The sequence below is a fragment of the Bactrocera tryoni genome, chromosome 2 (assembly GCF_016617805.1).
Source record: "Bactrocera tryoni isolate S06 chromosome 2, CSIRO_BtryS06_freeze2, whole genome shotgun sequence".
NCBI lineage: Eukaryota > Metazoa > Arthropoda > Insecta > Diptera > Tephritidae > Bactrocera > Bactrocera tryoni.
The window spans coordinates 46,673,417-46,700,069 of NC_052500.1; the positions used below are offsets into that span (position 1 = coordinate 46,673,417).

General features: G+C 35.8%; 1 protein-coding gene across 1 annotated transcript; it reads right to left on the reverse strand.

Moving 5' to 3' along the window:
- Nucleotides 1–1,078: 1,078 nt before the first annotated feature.
- On the reverse strand, nucleotides 1,079–26,318 carry LOC120768447 (peroxisomal acyl-coenzyme A oxidase 3). Its single transcript, XM_040095144.1, has 6 exons — nucleotides 25,626–26,318; nucleotides 3,974–4,125; nucleotides 2,947–3,870; nucleotides 2,760–2,885; nucleotides 2,026–2,368; nucleotides 1,079–1,961 (listed from the first exon to the last, which is right to left on the reverse strand). Exons 2-6 carry the CDS (start codon nucleotides 4,106–4,108, stop codon nucleotides 1,411–1,413), a joined length of 2,079 nt encoding a protein of 692 aa, XP_039951078.1. The 5' UTR covers nucleotides 4,109–4,125; nucleotides 25,626–26,318; the 3' UTR covers nucleotides 1,079–1,410.
- Between the last annotated feature and the right edge of the window lie 335 nt (nucleotides 26,319–26,653).

The window sequence follows — 26,653 nt, forward strand, 5'->3', positions numbered from 1 at the left end:
AGTACAAGTCTTATAAGAACTTCTACCAACAGTGTGAAAATTTATAAAAAGGATAACCCCGCTCACTCCCCAAATAACAGTGCTGTTAAATACTACTAAAAGCTCGATAAATCAATAACTAAATACACCAGAGACATTTTAAATTTGACCACCAAGATAATATGAGACAAAATTTAGTACGTGGCATTCTTAGTTCACATCGTGAAAATGGACGAAATCGGACACCAACCAACCAACCTGCTTCTAATATAGCACAATTTTAAATTCCAATCGTTTCATTCAATTACGAGAGAGAGAATAACGAATAAACTAAACCAAAAATATATATGTATATATAATTTAAATTAAGGGATAATCCTTCTGTTATAATGGTTTGTCTTTATGTCAAAAATGAGTTGAATCGGACCAATACTTCCCTTAGGCCCCCTTTTTTTTGATATAACGATTTTCGAGCTGCCGGGGCCGCATATATCGGTCAATATGTGAGATACCACTGAAAATAATATAGCGTGTGTTACTCATAACAGTGTATATTTTTGCCTAAAATAGATAAATTTAAGCGAAAACTAGGCCTAGGCCCTTTATAACTGATATCAGGAGTTTCGAAGATCCTGCTGACTTTATTCTATATGATTGGTTTTACACTTCAAAGTATTTCCCTGGCGTTGATTCTTGCAAGAGTATAAAATGTTCGGTTGCACCCGAACCTAGCACTTCCTTACTTGTTTTGTTTTGGAAATAGTACGTCCCCTTTATATGTATATGCTTTTCAAATTTGCAGTGTCCTAACTGAAACTGATCATCCTTATTTCCTGCAAAATTTTTTGAGATAAATACAACAATCTTCGTTCAGATAAATCTTTAATCAAGATAATGATTTAACAATTACGGAATACATACATACATTTTAACTGCGCTCATGAACGCCACAAAAACTCCATTGTAGCAACGTTACAAAAATTAATTTAGGAAATACAATAGTGGTAATGTTAATTGAGTTAGATAAATATACATACATAAATATTTTAATTTTAATTCACTATGAAACGATATATAAACAAATATATCTATTTTTAGGTATTTAGGTATATAAAAATACATATTTACTTAATAAATTTTCGTATCAAATAGTTTGCGTATGTAAAAATTTCAAGCCACAAAAATATCATATACCCGTTCCATTATCATAGGTTTCTCTAACAGTTTTATTTTTTGCACAAGACTGTGCTCCAATAAATTATGCTCGTACATAGTTTACATACATACTATAATTCTATACAGACACAATCACCGTCATGATTCACGCGCACATTACATTCAACTACAGTACAGTTATTCGTCTCGTAAAAAGGCCCTACACTAGGAAAATGCAATATGTTTGCCTATTCACATTCGGCGGAGTACTTTTTTTTAAAGCTTCGACTTAACCTGAGGAATAATAATATCTTTCCACCAAGAGGGGCGCTCAAATGCACCCTTATTGGTCATAAATTCACTTTGTAAATTGTTGTACAAAAGCCCGTCGGATTTGGCGATAACCGAATTAAGTGCGAAATCAGGCGGCGCCAATGCGTCTGCTACCGATACTGCTGAGTCCTTCAGTTCGCTACATTTAGCCAGCAACCGTGCACGTACCGTTTCGGCAAACAAGGCTGACTTCGCAAATCCGCCCACATAGAAGGTGGTCATGTGTCGGTCAATGCACCACATTGAATAGATGGCGAAAAGCAGTTCCAGTATTTGCGACAACTCGGTATTCACTTCCAGACGGCGGAATCGTTCACGAAAACGACTTAGAGCGAAATATTCCGCATAGGCCAATGACAAATCGCGCGCGCCATACACCTGAGAGTTATTGCGAGCATCAAAACGATGCACTCCCGCTTTTATATCTTCAGCCATATGATTCGCTGTTTTCTCGAGTAGATAACACAACATCCACTCGTAGCATTGCAGAACGACTAAAAAGACAAAATTATTGCAATTAAATATCTGCTTAAATATAACATATGGCATTCAACTCACAATCCATAGATTCAATTGACGATTCCCGCGCCACCTTTTCGTAAGTGTATTGCAGAATATCAACACGATTTTTCAAAAAATTTGCAGTGCCTACTGGACTTTCAACTGTGCTATTCCATTGTCGCAGAAGCCAATTGGAGGCTTGCTGTCCGAGCACATTATTGTCGCCTTCGTAGGTGACACTTGGGTCGTGATCGTTGCGCAGATCGCCCAGTTTGGAAGCTTTTAAAAACCCATGACCGCCGCAAGCTTCTCTCGCTTCTTGAATAGCATCTCTCGCGGTCCATGTAAGCAAGGGCTTCGATGAAGAGATGACTGCATGAATTTCGGACACAATTTGGGTCTGCAATTAAAAGAAGAGAAAAAACAGATATATGTAAAATTGAATGTAATCATATGTACATTGTTAGGTATTATGTCGGATCCTAGAACCGACTTTCCTCTGAGAATTTATTAACTTTTCAGTATATTTAAGAGCCATAAATATTAGGTAAGGCTATCGATGGAACGCTGATTTGATTAGACAAAACAAAATTTATCAATACGCACTTCTTTCTGGGAAAGATAACAAATTTAAAACATGTTGTATTCATTGAGCCTATGTTTATTATAATTTAATTCTTACCAGAATTTATGAGTGGAGATTATATGAGATTTTTAGTGTAATATGAATTCATAGTAAATTAAATAAAAGACATCAATGTGCCAATCTCATTTTTAGATATTTTACTTACCAACAGCTCAAATCCATTAGAGTCCTTCTGTGACCTTTCAATAATGCTAAGGTAAATTTCTGTCAGCTCAGCCACAGCAAGCTTCAGTACACCAGCAGCTGCCAGATATGGGAATATGCGCCATTGCTACGCGAGGGATTGTGATTAAAAAAAGTTGTATAAGAATAATTACTTAATTAGCACTTACCTGAAGCTGGTACTCAATTATCGGCACTTCCGGTCCATCTTTCTCGGGACCAAACTGCTTTCTCAGCGCTGCATAACGCACAGCAATTACAGCTGCACTGGCGAGAGTATTCGCCGATTCCTGCATAATGCCAATTCGACCCGCCGAAAAAGACTCTAAAGCAGCACCCAACACCTTACCGGGTTCAGAAAAAACGCTTTCGTAAACACCTTCAGGTGTCACATCGCCAGTACGGTTCAGAAGGTTTTCGCGTGGAATGCGATAGTTCGAAAACAACACAAAGCCATTGTCAATGCCGTTCAGACCGATCTTTTCGCCGATATCACCAACTAACACACCTGGATATGCCTGCAAAGTTTTGGGGTCACGTATGGGTATTAGAAAACCGTGGAGTCCATGATTTTCCCCATCAGCTGTGTATAAGTTGGCAAATGACATCGCAATTGTGGCCGTTTTACCCAAATTGCCAACCCAACACTTCGCCGCCTCAAAGTCTGGCGTATTTATTATGAATTCCTGCGTTTTTGGATCGTATGTAGCGGTGGTACGAATGCTTTTCGTGTTGCTACCATGCGCAACTTCTGTAATGGCCAAACATGTTATTAACTCACGATTCCACGCAGCGTCATAGTACTTCATGTGTCTTTCTGTGCCCATAGCGCGTATGGCGTTGTTAAAGAGCCCGACACCCAAGGCGATTTTCACTGACAAACTCGGACAGTATGTATGCAAAGCCTCATTTATGCTCATCAAATATTTGGTCTTTTCACCGAAACTTTTCTGTTCGATCTCTTTCGGTATGAGATTCAAATGTGGCATGCGATTAACTTGCATGGCGCAAAGATGCTTCTGCTCGTCGGCAGAGAGAGTAGATTGTGGTTTGGAAAATAGTGGATCATTCTCAAGTATCTTCCATACTTTATACTGCAAAATAAAAATTTAACATTGGTCATTAAAAACTGTAGTTATTACGAAAACATATTTTATGTTACGTTAGCTATTATTGAAACAATGTGAGATCACCTACCTTTATGCGTAAGTCCTGCTCTCTTTCGAATATCACTTTAAGTTGCTTCCAGTCGAATTTGGCGCAACTGCGATATCTACATAGTGGTCCTTTTGGAAGATCCGGTATGAATGTAGTGTCCGGGCTTTGACTCATATCGCCGACTTTTAAAGCTAGAATGAAGAAGAAAAATACAATGAGCAACATTATGAAAGTTAAAATACACCTTGTCGGACCATTTGAGGTAAGAGCGAGAGGCGCAAATCACGCCAGCTGTATGATATGTATTGTATGTGTACGTACATATATGTATGTATGTATTTGAAATCTGAAACCATTGGCAGGCTTAAAAGTGCTATATATCGACGGCGAATAAGTCTGAGGTAAACAAACTCTGTTTAGTTTAGAGACACGCCAAGCTCACGCTTTCACATACATTCGTAAGTGCTCACAATTGAGTCCGTTTACACAGTTCGACGAATTTAAACACGTTATTATTGTAACAAATTCGAGTAATTTAATATAATATCTATTCATTGGACTTTGCTTTAACTGATTGCAATTTGATTATCAACAATTGAATTCAACAAACATAGCGATCATCAATGGTACAAGCACTGTTGGCGTACTCTCTAATTTTCAAATAGTTTTAGGTGAAGTAAAATCTGTGGATCTGAGTTTGAATTCAAACGTTTCGGAATTTGGTTTTAAGAAACGGAATAGTTTGATTCGCAAAGAGACATGACGCACTATTTCTGAAATCGTCAAAATATTTCGTTTGTTGGTAAAAAATAAGAGTCAATGATGGTTTAGCGCAAACGTTGACCCGTTTTTAAACCACAACATGGTGTCTAGATCTCAGTAAAAACTGTTTCCCAAATAATCCACAGCGATTAGAATTACACTGGGCATAAAATACAGTGCATCCTGTCAAAACTTAGTTTTTACTGATAATAGAAGTATAACATCTTTGAAATTATTACATATGTTAAAAAAATAGAAATTTTATTAATTGTACAACCCAAGGGATTATTCCTGGATTGAAGTGCTCTTCAAGAAGCTTTTAGCAAGCAATTAGTTTATTTTTCAACGAAAGTATGCTCATATATACTTATGTACTGAAAAATAATACTTATTAAAAGGAATGTAAAGGGAGACGTTGCCAGAAATGCCGCCTAAATGTATGGTATATACATATATTTATTATAGAAACAATTAGGGCTATTCACTTTAGTCGATTGAAAATTTATAGCAGATAGATGGCAATACTTTTTTCGGTTCGACCATCACGCCCATCGCATGTTCGGTGAATGGTAAAAACACGATGGCCACCGATCCGATTTACACAAGAAAATGGTATTCAGCGACGAAGCTCGCTTTTGATTGAATGAGTACTATGTTAATAAACAAAATTTTAGCATTTAGAGTAATTCACAAGTCATAGTTGAGACGCCGTTACGTCCACCAGAAGTCACTTTTTGGTGAACATATTATCTCGTATAGTGGAACTGTTTTCGTAAGGCTATGAGAAGACGTCTATGTACATAGATAAGCTCAATTGCCCGAAATAATTTTGAAACATAAAGGCATACCCTTATATTTATAAAAAAGCAAATTTCTTGTCTGTAACATTAAATTATATGCGTTTTTTTCTTCTTGACCATACGTCCCAACAAGAATAGCCTTTATAATTCAATAATGTTTGAAGATATTTTAAAAATAATATTATTTAAAAGTACTAATGTCTTTCTTAGAACATATAGTTATCTATTTTAAAGCTAGCAGCATCAATTACATTTTTCCTTGTTCCAAAAATGTAGAGCAATATCCCGGGACTCATTTGTCTATATTGTTACCCCAAACTAACTTGTTTCATTGAAATAACGCCATTTTGACCCCAAACAATTACATCAATTTTAAGAAGTTTGTTATGTGAACAATCAAAATTTCTTTCTTAAAAGTGCTAACTGCGCACTTGGGATAAGAGAGGCAATGTGCTCGCTATGGGGATTCCGATGAATTTTCACCTTCTTCCAGCTAGTATAGTCAGACTCCACATACAAATATTTACTAACTATCACTAACTTTATCACTAACAAATATGTATAATTGTCTGCCAAAGAAGAAGTATACCAAATTTAACCGATATACGTATTTAGTTTGTATCCACGTCAGATATGTTAAACGTATTAAAGAATTAAAGCGTTTCGACTTTTCAAAATATTTTATATGAGTACTTACGTACATATGTGTATCTCGAATACATTCATATTATATTCTCAATACCATAAACTACAGTCAATTTTCCTGACCTACCAACCTCTATTCTTGACAAATTAGTTTTGTTGTTGCAAGCGAGTTCAACGCTGCAAGGTAAATAAAGTGGTTGTTCACTTTCGAATTCTAAAGTCAGCTTATTTTAACAATGGGGTACTTTAACTACACACACTTGCTCATATCCACGTTAACGCTATTATATAAGGTCGTATGTTTTAAAATCAGCATATCTGTTGTCATAAGACGATTAGATACAACAGTAATTTCAAGTAAACAAATATTTATGGAGACACATGAACATGCCACTTAGAATCCAGGTTTGTCAACAATATAAAGATTTTTAAAATTGTTTGACGTGAAATATCTTAAACGACGGCCAACGCTTTCATCAAAAGCAGACTGGTCTGCTGAAGAGCGTGAAACTCACAACCTTTATTAAATCTAATCGAGTCAAAGAACAGTGCCTAGTTCTACGTTAAACAATAAACGTAGCACATATATGTAAGTCTTAAATGTGATCGGTTGTGCTATCAGGCATTTACTAGAACTCCCTCCTCAATGAATATGTCTCTCTGTGGACATTATGCATACACGTGACTGATAATGATAAAACCAAGGTGAACTAAATCTATAAAATTTTCATCCAAAATATTTTTATTTAACGATATAAGTTTACGTAAATACGGATAATTTAAGACATTTATTGATATACATGTACTCGTCGATATGAGTACTTATTTATTTAAAGTACTTGTATGAGAACTTAAATATATGTACTCGTACTTTAAAGTACTGCAACAAGATTCAATTAGAATGTTGAAATGTCAGCCAAGATTAGGCCATGTGTGTAATTCATATATCAGGGTTACCATACTCTAAAGCAATTTACAAGCGTAAAGTCTTTGTCTGATCGTTTTTTTTTCATAAAATCGCTAATCAATAAGATTGGTAAGGTTAAAAACCCCGCCAGCTCGTCAGCGTTATGTAAAGTGCTTCTAAATAAAATTGTAATTATCAGTTTCACAGTGAACCACATAGATTCCTGATAAACAACATTGAACGACAAAACTAAATTCATGACAATTTAGTCAGCACCACGAAGTGACTCAATATCCCACCGTTGTACATATACGACGAGAACATACGTATATAAATATTACGGTATATATTTTTATTTTTAACTAAAAAGGCGCATTCTGCTTATTTCAAGCAAAAAACCAACATTTACGGCTAAATTGTTCTAATTATTTTTTTATTGAATTGATAAGCAAAGTTATCTGGCTCTATTAACGCTTCGAAGTGGTAAAGATATTTTTTCCACTTCAAAACTTCATGAACATCGACGTGTTTAATGACGTTAATTATAAAAGAGTAATCACTGTTACCAATTGAAGGGTTAGCGATTCTTTGAGTGCACGATAACAAGGGCTTACTGTATGACGAAAAAGTTGGTAAATGAATGTACCCTTTATGAAAATCCTTAAACGACCAGAAACAGTAATATAAGTATACAGAACAGACTTAAGCATTAACATTTCATATAACCGATTTCAGAATTTCCCTTATTCCAAGCAGCAATTCTAAGTAATCGTACACTATGTTTATCAGAACAAGTAAGGAAGGGCTAAGTTCGGGTGTCACCGAACATTTTATACTCTCGCACGATAAAGTGATAATCGAGATTTCATTATTAGTCATTTACATATTTTTCAAATACCGTATTTGTGGAAAGTTTTATTCCGCTATCATCATTGGTTCCTAATGTATTTATTATACAGAGAAGGCATCAGATGGAATTCAAAATAGCGTTATATTGGAAGAAGGCGTGGTTGTGAACCGATTTCACCCATATTTTGTACATATCATCAGGGTGTTAAGAAAATGTTACATACCGAATGTCATTGAAATCGGTCTAGTAGTTCCCGAGTTATGGTTTTCGGTTCATAAGTGGGCGACGCCACGCCCATTTTCAATTTTTAAAAAAAGCTTATGTGCAGCTTCCTTCTGCCATTTCTTCCGTAAAATTTGGTGTTTCTGACTTTTTTTTTTAGTCGGTTAACGCACTTTTAGAGATTTTCAACATAACCTTTCTATGGGAGGTGGACGTGGTTATTATCCGATTTCTTCCATTTTTGAACTGTATATGGAAATCCCTGAAGAAAACGACTCTGTAGGATTTGGTTGACATAGCTATAGTAGTTTCCAAGATATGTACAAAAAACTTAGAAGAGGGCGGGGCCACGCCCACTTTTCCAAAAAAATTACGTCCAAATATGCCCCTTCCTAATGCGATCCTTTGTGCCAAATTTCACTTTAATATCTTTATTTATGGCTTAGTTATGACATTTTATAGGTTTTCGGTTTCCGCCATTTTGTGGGCGTGGCAGTGAGCCGATTTTGCCCATCTTCGAACTTAACCATCTTATGGAGCCAAGAAAAACGTGTACCAAGTTTCATCATGATATCTCAATTTTTACTCAAGTTACAGCTTGCACGGACGGACGGACGGACAGACGGACGGACGGACAGACAGACATCCGGATTTCAACTCTACTCGTCACCCTGATCACTTTGGTATATATTACTCTATATCTGACTCTTTTAGTTTTAGGACTTACAAACAACCGTTATGTGAACAAAACTATAATACTCTCCTTAGCAACTTTGTTGCGAGGGTATAAAAATAAATATCCCACAAAATTGTTATTATGATAAAATAATATTATCAGTCTACCGATCGAAATCCGAAAGAAAATATGTGAATAAAGGTGAATAACATTGTCCCTTTAAGGTAATTAGAGACAACTTTCAGAATATATGTACACCCAACTATTTTTTTACACGGTTTCTTTTTACACGGTTTCTTTTTACACGGTTTCTTTTTACACGGATTTGAAGTTACACGGTTGAAAAAAATAATAATTTTGTAAAAAAATTTTAATCAAGTACGGGTTTAAAATCACTGTCTTGTAATTTCTTGTATGTTTGTTTGTTGGAATATCCCTATTCCTTCATACAAAAATAGCATTATGCAACACTGCATGTTCGAATATCCTTATTCGGGATACAATAGGAACATTACACAACACTACGTAATGAATAGGTTGGTAATACTTTTCAGCTTTTCGTTCGAACTTGTTGTTCGCTTCATTCTATTTAAAATCAAGATTTCAACATTGCTTTTATCACACTTGGCATCATTGCTGAAATGAACATACATAGTAGTAACTGGGAAATACCTTTAATCGATAACTCTTACCTACACATTTTGTTCGCATGAAATTTACATAAAATATTGCTTAATTAAAGTTTTTAAAGTTTATTAGCTCGCTATATTTTATCAATTGTTCGTGCTATCAATTATGTTTGCACATTTCTGACTTTAATAAGTGAAAAAATATATTTTGTCTATAAATTTTTAGTTAAGCTTTAAATATAAAATTTTTGCCCTTACTGCAGTTAACAAAATGTCAAAATTTTCAAAGATTCGTAAAAGGCAAGCCATTCCTTTGGAAGTAAAATTAAAAATCTAAGGCTGTGGGCAAGGCTTTTGGCTTAAACGAAGCTACTATCAGGGCCATTAAGAAAAATGAGAATGAAATACGGAAATCTGTCATCAGTTCATCAAAACATAGTTCCAAAACATAGTCATACATTGGAGATGAAGTGTTTGTAAAAATGGATTGAGGATTTATTGCAAAAGAAAATACCTGTAAATGGAAATTTTATAAAGCAGAAGTCACTACGAATTTATAAGCAACTGTAGATATTGGAGCCATCAACAAGTCGTCAAGATAAGAGAAAGGAATTTTCTGCTAGTGATGGATGGCTAACAGGATTTCTTAAAAGAAACGCATTTCATATAATAATTTAAAAATTAAAGGAGAAATCGCATCAGCAGATGAAACGGCAGCTAAGACCTTTCCAGCAGCGCTAGCGAAAATAAATGAAGGTGGGGGCTATGTCCTCGACCAAATTTTCAATGCCGATGAAATGGGTTTGTTCTGGAAAAAAATGCCTTCCAGAACTTTTATAACAAAATCCGAAAAAATTGCTAGTGGTTTTAAAGTTACTAAAGATCGGGTAACATTTTTGTTGTGTAGCAACGCTTATGGTGACAAAATTTTTGAAGCCTCTTTTAATTAACTGATCATTAAGGCCACGTGCTATGAGAGGGAGAAACTTTCAAGAGTTGCCGGTCCATTGGAGGGCGAATAAAAATGCCTGGATGACAGCAGGTCTATTTATGCTGTTGCTCATAGATAATGCGCCAAGCCATCCCATTTTAGAGCATCCAAATGTTAATAGTAATATTTTTGCCACCTATACCACTTCCTTAATTCAACCATTAGATCAGGGTATAATTGCTACGTTTAAGCTTTATTATATTCAACGAGCACTCCAACATATTTAAGATGCAGTAGAGAAGGACAACCTTACGCTCGTATTCTATTGCATTGCATCTGGATTGCATTACATACATATGCTTCAATGGACAAAAAAAAGTTCAGGGTATCAACATTAAATTCCTGCTGAAAAGCACTTTGGCCAGAATGTGTAAAGAGTGTTACCTTAGTGCCCCAAGCATCGATGCAGACTTCTAAAATTATAGCTTTGGCACACGAAATCGAAGGAGAAGGATTTGAGGACCTACAAATTGAAGAAGTCGATGAATTAATGATAGATAAACCTCAAGATGATGATTGTCTGATTGAATTAAAACAGAGAACAAAAATAGCGATAACGACGAGGAGACCGAAATATGTCAAGTAACTGCTAGTTTAATTGATGACGGTCTAACATTTGGTAAAAATATGGTGAATAATTTCTTAAAAAATTATCCTAATATGGAACATGCCTTGAAATTCGAATGAGATATTCCTCATTGCTGGGTATAAAGAGTTGTATATTAAAAAACCAACAGTTCAACTTTCTATAAAATATTTTTTAATAAAAAAGTCGACGGCGCTAGACCTTTCGAAAAGTAGTCCGACAGTTCAAAACTCCATTACCGGACGAAAGTCACCATTATATAATTTAATGGATATCTCCAGTGATGATACCGACTTTAGTCCAGTTCGTCGCAAAAAATTGCGCTTGTTATCAAGTAGCGACGAATAATTGTAACTATGTAAATATTTTTGCTTTATTTCTATTCTAATTTTTCTGTTCTGAATTCTGGGTTAACATTGTTTTCACATGTTTTTTTACACTGAGTTTTGAGGAATGTACTACATATCTACCGTGTAAAAAAAGAGTTGGGTGTATGTACTACTTGGTCACAACAGCTTGAAAACTTTATATCACGATTTCGCATGACTTTGTTTGTTACTAGTCAATAATTGTAAATAAGTCTTTTAAGCAATATTATTGGCCGTAGTTACAGTTCAATGAAATAGATGACGACATTGACATAGTTCAGCGAATTAAAAGACAGCGGCTACGCTGGTTAGGTCATGTTGTCCGAATGGACGAAAACACTCCAGTACACACTGAAAGTATTCGACGCTGTACCCTCCAGGACCAGGTGGAGAAAGACCTGGCTACGCTTGGAATATCCAATTGGCGCCACGTAGCGAAAAGAAGAAACGACTGGCGCGCTGTAGTTAACTCGGCTATAATCGCGTAAGCGGTGTCTACGCCAATTAAGAAGAAGAATAAGTTACAGTTCAATTCCTATTCCTGGCCAAAACAGAAAAGGTTTATTTTCAATCACAGCGGACAATTACTACAACTTTTCAAGTTGTCTGGTACATACATACATATGTACATATGTGACGGAAAATTTTAAGCAACGAATCAATCTTATATATTTATTATTTATTATAATATAAAAATAAGTTGGGTTTTTTGTTTGTTCGCAATAGCTAACTAAACCGTTGCATGAAATGAAAAATGGCCTGAACCACTTTGAAGGGAATCCAATGAGGATGGTTTGCAACCAAAAAAAGTAAAAAAATGTTAATTTTTAACGGACTTACGACCGTAAATTTCCAAAAAGTGACTTTTCCATACAAAACTTGGCTTTTCAATTTTTTTGTTTTGTTATCCAATTGATTTATTTGTCAATTATTTGAAACGCTCAATTTCTGTCGTTTGCCTTCTTTATTTCGGTTATTCAAAAAGTAAATTTTTAAAAATTATTCAGTGCAAACTTCATGTGTGTTTCATACAAAATGATCAATTACAGATTGAAATTTTTTACAATGCCACGAAGAGGTCCCGCTAATATCGGTCGGCGTTTTTTTGCCATCAACATATAGTACAATGGCAGCCCAAAGCACTTGGACGAGTACTCGCAGTATCCGATGACATAGTACATACGTGCGGAATTATGGACGGACATTCACTTACAATGCAAAATGGCCATAAATTACGGAATTATTGAATCGCGCTCGCAAGATCGTCACGATGTCACAGCACGGCTTTTTAAACTACAGCTAAGATGTTTGATGGACTTTATCTTTATACTCATTTGAGGGGCAAAAAAGAGCTTTGTCGCACTCACACATTCTTCTTCTTTGGATGGTGGATGGTGGTTACACCAGACCAAATCCAGAGATAGATCCAGAATTATACGAAGTGGTGAAAACCAGTATGGTTCATGGACCTTGCGTACACCACAATCCTACTTCGGTTTGTATGTCTGACAATAAATGCACGATACACCGCTCACCAGACGACAACGGCAGAATATTCAGCATTCAATTTAGAGGAGTGAATATCGAAGTTGAAAACACATGGATCGTACCATATTCGCGATTATTGTCTAATTCACATTCAAAACTCATATCAATGTTGATTACAGTTTGGTGAAATCGATGAAATACGTTTGCGAGTATGTCACCAAAGAAAGCAAGGTGGCGGTTATTGGCCTTGAATGAAATGAGATGGGTCGATACGTGAACTTTAATGAAGCGTTTTGTTGGATATTTACTTTTGCAATTCATGAACGTTTTCGGACAGTTGTGCAATACAGTACAGCCAGCGGAAACACTGCCAACAACAAAATCGACATTGACGAGTTTTTTTCAACTTGCGTTAGTGATCCGTTTGCAAGAACATTGTTCCATTCGGAAATGCCTTGATTTTATACATGGAATGCATCGTCGAAGAAATTGCTACGCAGAAAGCAAGGCCAACAAGTAGATGAACATTCAGGTGAGTTCTCAACTAATGCATTAGGACGAATTTAAAGAATTCACACGAAAAACGACTATTGCTTCTACCTTCGGTTAGTATTGATTAATGTACGTGGTTCAACTCCATTTGAGCCATTGTGTACTGTGAATGGTGCGGTGTGTGCAACTTTTTGAGAAGCATGCATTACAATTGCTGGAAGATGATAATCACTGGAATCAAACGATGGACAATGCGATAGCTACTTCGCATGGCACTGAAGCTCGCACACTTTTCGCCATGATCATACAACATATCAGCCTTCAAGTCCGCGTCAATTATGGGATACGAACAAAAATGACATTGCCGAAGACATTTTACATAGTATTCGCTAAGAATTGGAAATGGGAAAATTCCGATCGCCTTGACAATGAAGACGAAGCCGTGAGTTATCCGGTGGAATTTCTAAATTCTATGCAGAGGCTTGGTATGCCGCCGCATCATTTGCGCACAAAGATGGATCTGTCATTATTATGTTTCGCAGTCTTCATGCGCCTAAACTGTGAAACGGAACCCGACTGATTGTGACGCAGCTGTCGAATTCAAGGGGTCGGAATGCTCGATTCTACGAATTCCAACAGGACGCAAGGACAGTCGCTAAAAATGAGTAGCATAAATCTGGAAATGCCATGTCTTTCACACGGCCAGCTATACGTGGCATGTGCACGAGTTGGAAAACAATCTTCGCTTACGCACCGGAACAGAAATGTTAACACAATGTTGCATCGTAAGTGTTAAGTGGTTACTTGTTGCGAAAATTAAAAAAAATATATAGTTTGGGTACATTAATTGACTCGTGCCCTAGAGCTAACACTGATTTCATTCATTTTAGATACATACTTGTGAGTGTTATGTACACTTGTAATTGGTAATTTGGGACATGGCGCAATCTAAGCATGCAAGGTGTATAAAAGTACGTGTGACGGTCTAGCGCCTATTGACAATCAAATATGTATTTATTGATATTAAGTAAATATAACTCCGTGCCCGAACATAAATGTATGTATGTAAGTGAATGTATAAATATACACCGATTTACTGATGGCGCAGCTGATAACGCGATGTGAGTCTAAGAGTTTACTTTCGTTTAAAAATTATTACTTTTATATACCCATTAAGCCATATAGATACGTGTGTGTATATAAATTAGCAGAGGTAGCGCCAACAGGTGTCTTTAGCTATAACCATTGTGGACATTTCTAATCCACCCGACCTATCCCAAGCCATTTACACACATACATACGTACATACATACGTACGTACATATGCGGGAGAAGAGATAATAGGACGACCAAAAGTGTCCACCGTTTAGTCACATATTGCTTTCTAAGTATTAATAGGAATTAGTAATCAAAAAACACACACTAGTCTGATATTGTTATTGAGTTATTCAAGGGGGTTTACCGTTTAGAAGTAAATTAATTGGTAAAACAAACTGTCAGTATGAGCATTTTTCATATACCTATGTATATCTATGAATAATATCACTATGAATAAAGTAAGATATTTATTTAACTTCCGAAAGGGTGACTGTTACTCAGAGGTTTTCTAATGTTAGACTCAAGACTCTCGCGCCTGCAATACCTTCAGCATGTTCACTCTTTGCCTTCTGTTAAACACACAATATTGGCTTGAAGTACATAGTATTTGTAATTATTAGTGCCACTAAATATTTAGTAGAAGTTCAGAAGTAAGATAGCCTCATAAAGATCAAAAATACATCTTATAATGAGATAATAATGAAAAGAACATATGCTAAAATATGTATAACTGGAATATAACATTCGAAAAGTAGTTTCTCCTGTAATTAAATGAAGCTTTGAGATCTGGCTCCTGTGAATACCATAACCGCCCTTTTGTAGCCATAATGGTTCTAAAATAATTCTAGGTGGTAGTAGGTGATGAAGGTGACTTTCAAAATCGCTCAGATATTTAGTTACAGTCTAAATAAATAAGAAAAATGTATTGTCTCCAATTTTATGTCTGTATGCAGAAATGTGAATCTGATCGTCATTAACTTAAATAAAGGTTTCGTATTTAATTAATTTCCCCAATGAATGGTCTTAATTTCTTTGCACCTAAGTTCAACAAATTCAAAAAGATTTTCTATAAGCTTGATATTATTTATAAAACAGTTATGTTGTTATATATCGTCACCCGAAATGCAAAATAACGTAACAACATTTTCGAAAATTTACAGTGGTATGAATGAAACACGAAATAAAATGGAACATGAGTGAAAAAAAAATTTAATATTGGTTAAAACTGGTTTACATCTGAGGGCAGAACCTGAAAATGTTGGACTTATGTAATATTATGAATGCAATTTGATGTAGTGAATCATAATCAATAAGGCACTCAATTTCGAATTTTTTGATGATACGTTATTTTGAATTTCAGGTGACGATATGTACATATGTACATATGCTCCCTACAATTACTGATTTTACTGTTCGAGGTTAATTGAGAATATTGTCGAGTTTTAAACGGTTATTGTATTATTTTGTCGATGGTTTATCCACAAATCCATTCAGGTGTATATTAAGAGGCCAGTAGGGTACTCTGGCCTGTTTTTTTGACACTTTTTTTTCAGAGAAATTTTTATTCTTCAATAGAACTTTTTTCACATATCATGAGGTATATCGTGGAGTGTATAAACACATTCGGAATTTTTTGATGACATCTGTCGAAGAAATGGCTAGGTGAGATGCGTTTTTTCACTGGCGGACACGATTTCCCATGTTTGGATCATCGGAAGCACAAAAACCCAATTTAATCTTAAAAGGTACGTGAATGGTTATAATCCCTACTAGAATCATGCAAAAATGTTGATAAATAAAAAAGTTTATTTTTAAAATTTTTTCCCATGTTTTTTTACATATATTTTGTCATTACATTGTCAATAAATTATAAAAAAAAATTAAGCAAATCGATTGAGTAGTTCGACCGGAATCATGTTCGCCAGTTTAAAAAAGTGTGTTTTGAGAAAACCGCGTTTAAAGTTTGAGGTGTGCACTCCGAGCGCTCCGAACATCGTGCGGTATTTATTTTTTTGAACCTTTTTCGAAATCTTAAAATGATAAAGTGGGTTTCTAAATTATTTCTAAGGGTATAAAGGAACAGAAAATACACAAAATAAAAAAATTTAAAAAAGATTACCCTACTGACCCCTCAAATTGTGGATATTAAGAGTTCGCCGTAGAATAGTAGAAACGAAAGAATTCCTGAAATACTAGAAATACGTGTACATCATATGTATCTGAATAAATTTCGTAGAAAGTTAAAGCTAGTAAAAACATATATAATTCTGCAAGCTCATGTTGACATAAGACAATAAAAATATTAAGTAAAGTTTCACGACGTGGAGTTATGTGAGCGCTTGCATACATTTAAATGCAAAATTATAAAAATAATACTATATTATCTACTATGTTTATATAATGCTTACTCGCATTTGTTTGCACTTGTGTGTTGAGACTATTAATTAGACGAAATTCCACTTAAATTTTGTTGTTCGAATCATGCGATCTCGCCTGTATTTCTGTATGTTTGCATGTCTGTATGGAAGTATTCACGCGCTTATAGTGTTATTTGATTATCTGCACTCGATTTTATTTATGAGAATTTTTCGTTTTATGAGAAAATTTCGTTAGAAAATGCTATTAGCCCCATATCACATATCTCGGAATAGTACCAGTATATTTACATGCATTAGGGTGTTCGCTGTTTTCCTTTACATAAATGTATACCCTTGAATTCAACTCGTCTTGTCGTAGTGATCATTTATATATACATATATAAACCGTGTAAGCGGTGTCTACACCAATAAAGAACAAGATATCTGTCTCGATTCCTATTAACTGATACAAAAAACCGATATGTGAACAAAACTATTATACTCTGTAGCAATATGTTGCAAGAGTATAAAAATAAATGTTGCATGGTGATCTAAATTCCCAAACACATATTTACATATATATTCATAAATAGTCAAATATATAAAATTCTCGTGTCACGGTGTACGTCACTGAACTCTTCTGAAACCGCTCGACCGATTTTCGTGAATCTTAGCGTGCATATCGGCTAAGGTGGAGAATTGGACAACATCTATTTTTCATCCTCCTAAATGTTAAGGGAAATTGGAAAATTACCAAACAGTAACATTTTTCCATACAAATTTTTTTTTTTCAATTTTTGTTTGTTTTGTTTTTCAATATTTTTATTTGTCAAATATTTGAATCATTCAATTTCGGTCGCATGCCGGATGCATTTATAACTCAAGAACGGCTGAATCGATTTAACTGAAAATTGGTGGGAAGGTAGCTTAGAACCAGGGTAAGGACATAGGATACATTTTATCTCTTTTTGTCAAAATTTAATTCAACTCATAAATACAAAGATTATATTTCAAATCATCCTCCTTTCCTTGAATATATGCGTACAATTTTAAACAGATTCTTCCTCAAAACTAATACAATTGCTAAGTATTTGGAATAGTATAAAAGAACTGCAACCAAATACGCAGTGAAATAGATTATAACTGGCTCAGTAATCCAGCCGATTTTTTCGTCTTTCCACGCCTGAAAACCGGTTCACCATGTGCAGTCCACTAGAATGACTGTCGGTTCAACTCCAGTGAGAAATGATGGAGCTATGTTTCTATTGTCACACACCGACGCAAAAATTCGGTTTTATTTCAAACACTTCTCAGAAAGAGTTATTCGTTGTTCTGTTGGATTATGAACTTGCGAGGCAACCACTTTATACAGAGCTTTCTCCTCTTTAGAGCATCATTGTCCTCGGTTCCCCAAAAAGCGATGCTTTATTATTACACGAAATGCTTTATGATCCATTTTTTTGTAAACTAACACAAGTTGCTTCAGAAAAATGCTACATATATCTTATTAATGAATAGTTATAATGCAACTAATAGAAATCGTATAAATGGTAGTAGTAGTATTATCTATGTATCAGCCACAGCGAAGCGTGGACGGGTCCTCTAGTATGTAAATAAAAATCGATATTATACATATTCACGTAAGTACCGAAAAGCAATTTGTCATACAGTCACTAATAATTTTTGGTTTTGTTATTTTTGTGTGCCGACAATAGTACTTAAATTGAAAGCAGTTAAAATTGAAAAACAAAACTTTAGCCTTGTTACCTTGAATGTTTTATTAAATTTTCTAATGTTTCTATTATTATTACATACATACAGACTTCCGTGATATGACTACATTTATATGGTATATGTATTAGAATGGTCCATTCAGTTAGATCTTACATATGTAATACATAGTATATGTATCCTATGTATTTACATATTTGATCATTCGTAGTTATAACCATACGAAGTATATGCACTTGGCTTTAGTAAGTTTTTAAGAACAATTTATTTTATATAAATACATACATACATATGTATATAGTAGTCATTGGAATGGATTTTTTGTAAGATAGTTGATCAAAAACTGATAATGGCTGTTAAGTAATTATTTTCCTGTATATTAAGACGTTCATAAAATTAACAAATATTTACGAGGTTGGGAAATGTTGGGTATCTTCGAAAATCTGTCATTTAATAGTATTTAATCTTATCATGTGTAGAAGTTCACACAAGTGAGAAATGTTCTCTGATCGCCATTCACTTGGAAGTGGCCAGAAGCGATTCTGTTACATATGGCTCAAGCAGCTCACGACTTCCGGTCCTAGACCAAGTATCCTCTGGGTAGCCTAAGAACATCCGTTTGAAGGCGAGCTAAAGTGAGAAGGCGAAACATCCACTCCACAGGGCTGTGCGCTGGGTTTGGGAGCCGCCCCCAATGAAAAACTTTAAACAGCCTCGGATGAGAAACCCTCCTTTTGATGACGACCATGGTAAGGGAATTTGGGATTATGATTTGAGGGCATGCAGACTGCCTACCTCCCGACGTTACAATCGACCACAACACGTGCGGGATGGGATAGATACCGAGGGTTGAAGCGGGAAGCGAGACGCATTTGCAGAAAGAAAACGAGAGGCCGAAATGCGTGAGTATGAAGAGCTTGACAAGCTGGCCGACAGGGGTAATGTTCATACATTCTACGAAAAAATGCGGCGGCTAACAGAAGGTTTCAAGACCGGAGCACACTCTTGTAGAACCCCCAAAAGTGATCTAGTGACTGATGCCCAGAGCATACTAAAATTATGGAGGGAACACTTCTCCAGCCTGCTGAATGGCAGTAAAAATATAACGTCAGGAGAAGGTGAACCCAATTCTCCAATCGATGACGATGGAGCAGACGCCCGACCAAGAAGACTTCGAATAGCAATTACCCGCCTAAAGAACAACAAAGCTGCGAGTGCCGATGGATAGCTGGCCGAGCTATTCAAATCAGATTATTATCAATTATTCTTTGTAAAATATGGTCAGACGAAAGCATGCCGAACGATTGGAATTCAAGTGGGCTGTGTCCAATCCACAACTACCATGGGATAAGCTTCCTCAACAACGCGTATATATTTCTATCGAGCGTATTGTGTGAAAGATTAAAGCTCACCATCACCAAACTGATTGGGCCTTATCAGTGTGGCTTTAGACTTGGAAAATCAACAACTGACCAGATTTATGCCGCGATGTCTGAATTTGGTATCCTAAAATCATTGGCCTCAACACCCGCGCTGTTAGTTCTGCTTTCTCCAGAATGGATAAGACAGCGAAGCAAATGGGTCTAGTGGTGAACGAAGGCAAGACGAAATAACTCCTGTCATCAAACAAACAGTCGTCGCACTCGCGACTAGGCTCCCACGTCACTGTTGAGAGTACTAACTTTGAAGTCGTAGATAACTTCTTCTATATTGGAACCATCATCGACACCAACAACAACGTCAGCATCGAAATCCAACGCAGGATAACTCTTGCCAACAGGTGCTATTTCTGACTAAGTAGGCAATTGAGAAGAAAAGTCCTATCTCGACAAACAAAAACCAAACTCTATAAGTCACTCACTATTCCCGACCTGCTATATGGTGGAAATGCATGAACGATGACAATATCTGATGAGTCGACATTACGAGTTTCCGACAGAGAGGTCCTGCGAAAGATTGATGGTCATTTGCGCGTTGGCCACGGCGAATATCGCATTCGATGGAACGATGAGCTGTATGAGATATATGACGGCATTGATATAGTTCAGCAAGTTAACAGACAGCTTCTGCGCTGGTTAGGTCATGTCGTCCGAATGGACGAAAACACTCCAGCACAGAAAGTATTGGACGCAGTACCCGCCGGGGGAAGCAGAGAAAAACCTCCACTCCGTTAGAAAGACCAGGTGGAGAAGGACCTGGCTTCGCTTGGAATCTCCAATTGGCACCTCGTGGCGAAAAGAAAAAACCACTGGCTCGCTATTGTTAAGTCGGCTATAACCGCGTAAGCAGTTTCTACGCCAATAAAGAAGAAGAAGAATTTAAATAGTGACATAATGTCAAACTGACACCGTGCCTGTAATGATATTGCAAGATGTATCAAGTTTAAAATTTCAGTACAAGATTTCTTCAAATATATAATATATATAAATATGCAATGGTCGAAGAATCTTCTGGTACTAAGGTTAACCCAGAAACTATAAGAAGATTGTTACGAAAAAATGAGTTACATGGTCGAGTAGCAAGAAAAAAAGCCCCTAATTAGCAAAAAATCAACTTGATCGACTTGAATTCGCTCGAAAATTTATGGATAAAGATTTCTCATATTGGAGAACGGTAAATATTGACAATAAGAACATTTCTATAATTCTAAAGTCGATTTTTTAGGTATTATTTATAGACGAGAGTAAGTTTTATTTATTCGGATGTGATGGAAGAGGAAAAGTGTGGCGTAAAATAAATCAAGAACTTGATGCCAAAAATTTAAGGAAAACAGTGAAGCACCGTGGTGGCTCAGTAATGGTCTGGGGGTGTATGTCAGCTTCAGGAGTTGGAAATTTACATTTTATAGATGGCATAATGAACAAATATGTATATTTGGCCATTTTGAAGAATAATTTGAAAGAAAGCGTGCAAAAACTTGGTATTGAAAACAACTTTCAGTTTTATCAGGACAACGACCCAAAACATTCGGCGCTTGCTGTAAGAAGTTGGTTGTTGTATAACTGCCCAGAAGTAATCAAAACTCCTGCACAAAGCCCGGACCTCAATGTAATTGGACATTTGTGGGACGAATTTGGACGCAGGATACAGAACAGGATGTGCACATCCAAGGACCAGTTGAAGAATGCTTTACAAGAGGAGTGGAACAAGCTTAGTCCGAATGTGTGCAAAAATCTGGTTGAATCAATGCCAAGAAGACTGCAAGCAGTAGAAAATCAAAAGGGTGGAGCCACAAAATACTAAACATTATTTTTTTGTATGTAAACTTTTAAATACTTATGCCTTTTACGTCTTGCCCGACTTTCAATGTGAGGCCAAAATATGGATTTAGCACAGTTTTTGTTACATGCGTTAAGTTTTATGTTACTTTGAATATATAATTTTGTTTTTTTTTAACAATAAGACTTTTTTTAATAAAACAAAAAAAGATCGAGTTGAATATCTTTTTTCATTACATTTTTATTATAAGTAGAAATTTTGTTTTGCGCTTGCCCGACTTTCAGTGTGAGTGACTGTAGTATTACTATTGAATAGATCCACTTCAAAAATTCAAAAGTTGAGAAATCATAACCTATCCTAATATCTACAAAATTTCTCGGTTACTTACATAAGTACTATTCTGTATGAGTCTAGTGTTTGGTTTTTAATCATAATTTTTTCATATCAGTTCAAACACTGAGAAGAAATACATATGCGAGTACTTATTAATTTATATCATATACAAATACATTATATTATTATTATACAATATTGAGGGCGTAAACATTTTTAAGAGAATCCAGCAGCTGACAATTAAAAAAAGTGTTGTATAATAATTATAATTTGACTGGAATGCAGTTAATCGGTATTGTCCATGAGTTGGCCTTATAATATTTAGCAAAATTTCTTTTAAACAATGTTTATTGCAGTTTTATAAGTCGTGTAAATGAGGTTTGAGGGTGAGATGATGGAACGTTACCACAAAATCTCCCTTTCCTTGTTGCGGATAGTTAACAAGAACACAGTTTAAATGATTTTAACTCTGAGCTGTCGTAGACTACGATATCGACGATCGTTAAGGAGGTTTTAAATATTATGAGCTGTGACTGAAGAGGAGCAAAACGCTTCAAAAAATTTACTGTACTAGAAAAGGATATTTCTAAGGTTAGTAGATTTTGTCAATTGTGCTTGGTAGCAGTTGAAATTTTTGGATATTCTAGTCAACCCAACTTGCGCAAAGTTGAAATTCGTAATACCATAAAAAATTTAAGAGTGACGACGCATACAACACTTAAATCAAATCTTTTTGAGGCGATATCGATAATACCCAATATTAAAGCTTCAACCAAAATGCGGTTGGGTTGAAATTTGTAATTCTTCTGAATAAACATATGTATATGTCAAAGTAGTAGACCCTCCATCAATCGATACACATTTTTTCGTAGGTTTTAAATCACCTTTTCTGACTTTAATTTTACTGCACTTAATTGAAGTTATTTCTAGATCTAAATTGTTGAAATCTAAATTATGCGTGACACTCTAATCGCTAGAAGTACGTGCATATAATCCGTTGCCATTCACAGCTGGTTGAGCACATAAGTACAACCACCTTGTATATAAGTATCTTTAATACGTGTATACATACCATATAAGTATGTGTAGTACATATATGTATATTTTTATACGTTGTGTTGTCATTCAAATTCGTTGACCACATGCAAAGCTTTTAACCGCTATCGTGCCACATTTGTCTTGAAGTGATGTAATGCACGCTCACGCTGCCGCTGCTGATTAGAGACGATGACGATGACGACTGCGATGGCCGCAATAAAATATGCGACTGGCAGTCTCCCCCCCCCCCATAAAACGTTACCGGCATTTCACATACTTTAATCGTTTATCACGAAATTGCTGTACAGATACATACATATGTATGTATGTATTATATGCATATAAGTAAAGAAAAGCATGGCATCATGTGCTTTTGTAATTGTTGCTCACTAGAATAGATAAGGAAGGGCAAAGTTCGGGTCTAACCGAATATTTCATACTCTTGCAACTTGATCGAATCGTTATACGATGACTGGGCGTGGTTATCATTCGATTTATCCTATTGCACGCTATCGCAAGAAGTGTCGAAATCATTTGCCCCGTGTAAGTTTGGATGATAAAGCTTGAATCATTTGGGAGATATGTACATATACATATGTATTAAACCTATTAGGGGGCGGAGTCATAACCACTTATTAAAAATTTTCAAACCACAGATGTCCCTCCTTCTTGCGATTCGTTGTAGCAAATAACGATTTTATATCGTAAACATGCCGCGGAAGAACGGCCATTCTTCATGACCTCCATAAAATGTTTTTGTTTCACATGCGGGCACCTCGAGGTGGATGCCTGAACTTGCCTTTTGATTATCTAATTGTGGCAGCTCTACTCTCGGATGTGGAGTCGGTGCAATTGCTTTTATTAGCTTTAATTGAACGGAGATCATAGCTTTTGTTTCTTCGTACTGGTCTAAGCAGTTTTCGTATATTGCGAAAGCCGATTATTTAAAATTTTGTGGTAGGTCTGAATCGTCAGATTCTATTATGGCGTCATGAGCTGCTTGGAGGCGAGTCCGAAAATTCTTAAGATTTTGTATTTTTATTTCTAATAACGATTCAGAGTTTCCTTGAATCGATGAAGAGGAAAATCTAGTGCAGTATCTTGTTAAAATGTCACTTTCTGAAATAAATTTAGCAACCTGTTTTGGGCGTGTAGCTCCTGCAGGTGTATTTTATATCGTTGCGACTTAGTTATAGCATTTTGTAGACATTTGGTTTATGCTGTAATGGGCCGATTGCGCCCATCTACGATCTCCTCCTATCTAGTTTGTCAACAAACACGTGTATCGCTTGCACAGTCGGACGGACGGACGGAGAGCCAACCAGTTGTCCACTCTTCTCGTCATCAAAATCATTTATATACATATATATGAACATATAAAACTATATTCATCTCAACAATTTTCAGGTGATACAAACAACCGTTAGATGAACAAAACTACATATGTATTGTACTCTGTAGCAACATATGGCAAGAGTATAAAAATATACACTTAATGAGTAACTGATATTTGTTGTTTTCAGTACCTTAGACGAACATATTATATACCATAGGTTTACCATATATGTATGTATGTATGTACATACATATACACATATTTTTGAAGCGTAGTGCTCATAGTTACTTCTTAGTAACTTATTATTAGACTTAGAAGGTTTGATAAATTACTTTACATATAATTGAGTGACTGCCATCAGTTCATACTTACAGTTACTTATTTATTAAACTTTAATATATATTTTTATACTAGGGCATCCGGCCACGCGCACTATTCAATGCAGTGATATTTTATTTACGAATAAAGCCCAAAACGTTTTTGTCGGTATAAGAACCCAAAGGATTGCACTTGAGGTTTAATTTTTAATATTTTCATACAAATAAATTTCATTGGGAAAATAACGTATTTAAGGCTGCTTTCTCAATGTATGTTACCAGCCTTTCTGTCCAGTTAATGGAGAAGTCAAATATGAATTGTTTTTACTATCCTATCTTCTACGTGGGTTCGAACTGGACACAGTGTGCTAAATTTTACTAAAATCAACACAAACAACGTGACACGCACTTTTTATATATGCACATATGTATGTATGTAATTGTATTAAGCCCTCAGAAGTTAATACCTAAAACAGTTTGGAGTAACTATTACCACTTTATACATACATATGCAATGGTATGTACCTATGTCAATATTTGCTTATATAGTACATAGGTACGAATTAATGGATATGTACATATGTATGTATGTATTTACTCATATTTGGGCACTCGCAGGCAATATACTATCGCTCAACAGATGCGTCACGTACACGTAGACCGACTGACATAAATTCTAACGTATGTACAATGCATGTAGGCATGTATGTACATATATTCACAGGTAGCAAGATAAAAATCAAGAAGTATTTCGCACATGCACACACACACATTCTTATACACATACTTATATTTCTGTATAAGGGAGCATACATATATTTGGCACTAAACTAGATATGCACTAACCAGTCTTTGGAGAAAAGGAAGAATTGTGCAGGTATTATTTTTGTTGTTGTAATTCACAGCCAGGTCGCAATCCAGATGCCTCGTCAGATGTGTCACTTTAAACAAAAACCAAAATAAATAATACTGTCCGGTTCTGGGTTGCTTCGTGGAAGAGTTTCGTTGAAATATTGAATGGTCTCGTTGCTCTTTACACTGATCTACTTCTATGCATTTATATAAGCATTTATTTGGATAATATCGGTATGCCCTATGGGCTTTGCAATTAATTTCACTTTCGATTTTATGCCTTTGGTCGCGATTCTGTACGCATCCACTCACACAATGTATGAACTTGAAATTCACAACACTTGAATAAAAATCACACTTTATTTTTGTTCTAGTTACAGAGATGTCGTCCGCGTACACTACTCAAATAGGACTGCGTAAGGTAGGAAAACGAAGTGCTTAGGTGGGTGGTCACTGTTGCGTTGTGCGCCTCTACTCCGTTGGGGTGGTTAATGGTGTTTGTAACAGTTATATAGGTAGTATATATGCATAAGTGGATATGTTGGTGGTGAACGTTTTCGCTATCGTATATGTCCGTCCGTATGTATGTATGTACATATGTACGTATGTATGTATATGTGTTAGCCTCCGAACTTGCGTAAATTTAGATACCACTGAAGGCGACGATGTATCTGCAACTACTGAACTCTTTAGATACTAATGTGTGGACACGAGCTCGCTGCCATTAAGTTGAGAACCATCGTCGCTTTCAATTTAAATTTCAATGGCAATGCCGGCGTCGACGGAGGCGGGAACCGCTGCGACAGCAGCAGCCGCAACGGCAGTCAGTTGTAGAGCGTTGGCGGTGGAAATCATACAGTCAAGTAACATACATACATACATATATTTGTGTACGTGTAATCAGCAAGCCGGCTGACAGTCAAGTAGTTAAACACAAAATAATATTCGTTTCGTACATACATACACATCTACATACGCATACATCATGCGCGAATGCAGGCAAAACATGCTCGTTATCCATG

Coding starts and splice junctions, on each gene's coding strand:
- LOC120768447 (XM_040095144.1), bottom strand. CDS start 4,108: ATGAGTCAAAGCCCGGACACTACATTCATACCGGATCTTCCAAAAGGA. Junction 3,871..3,973: donor AGCAGGACTTACGCATAAAG/GTAGGTGATCTC, acceptor TTTATTTTGCAG/TATAAAGTATGGAAGATACT. Junction 2,886..2,946: donor TAATTGAGTACCAGCTTCAG/GTAAGTGCTAAT, acceptor TCCCTCGCGTAG/CAATGGCGCATATTCCCATA.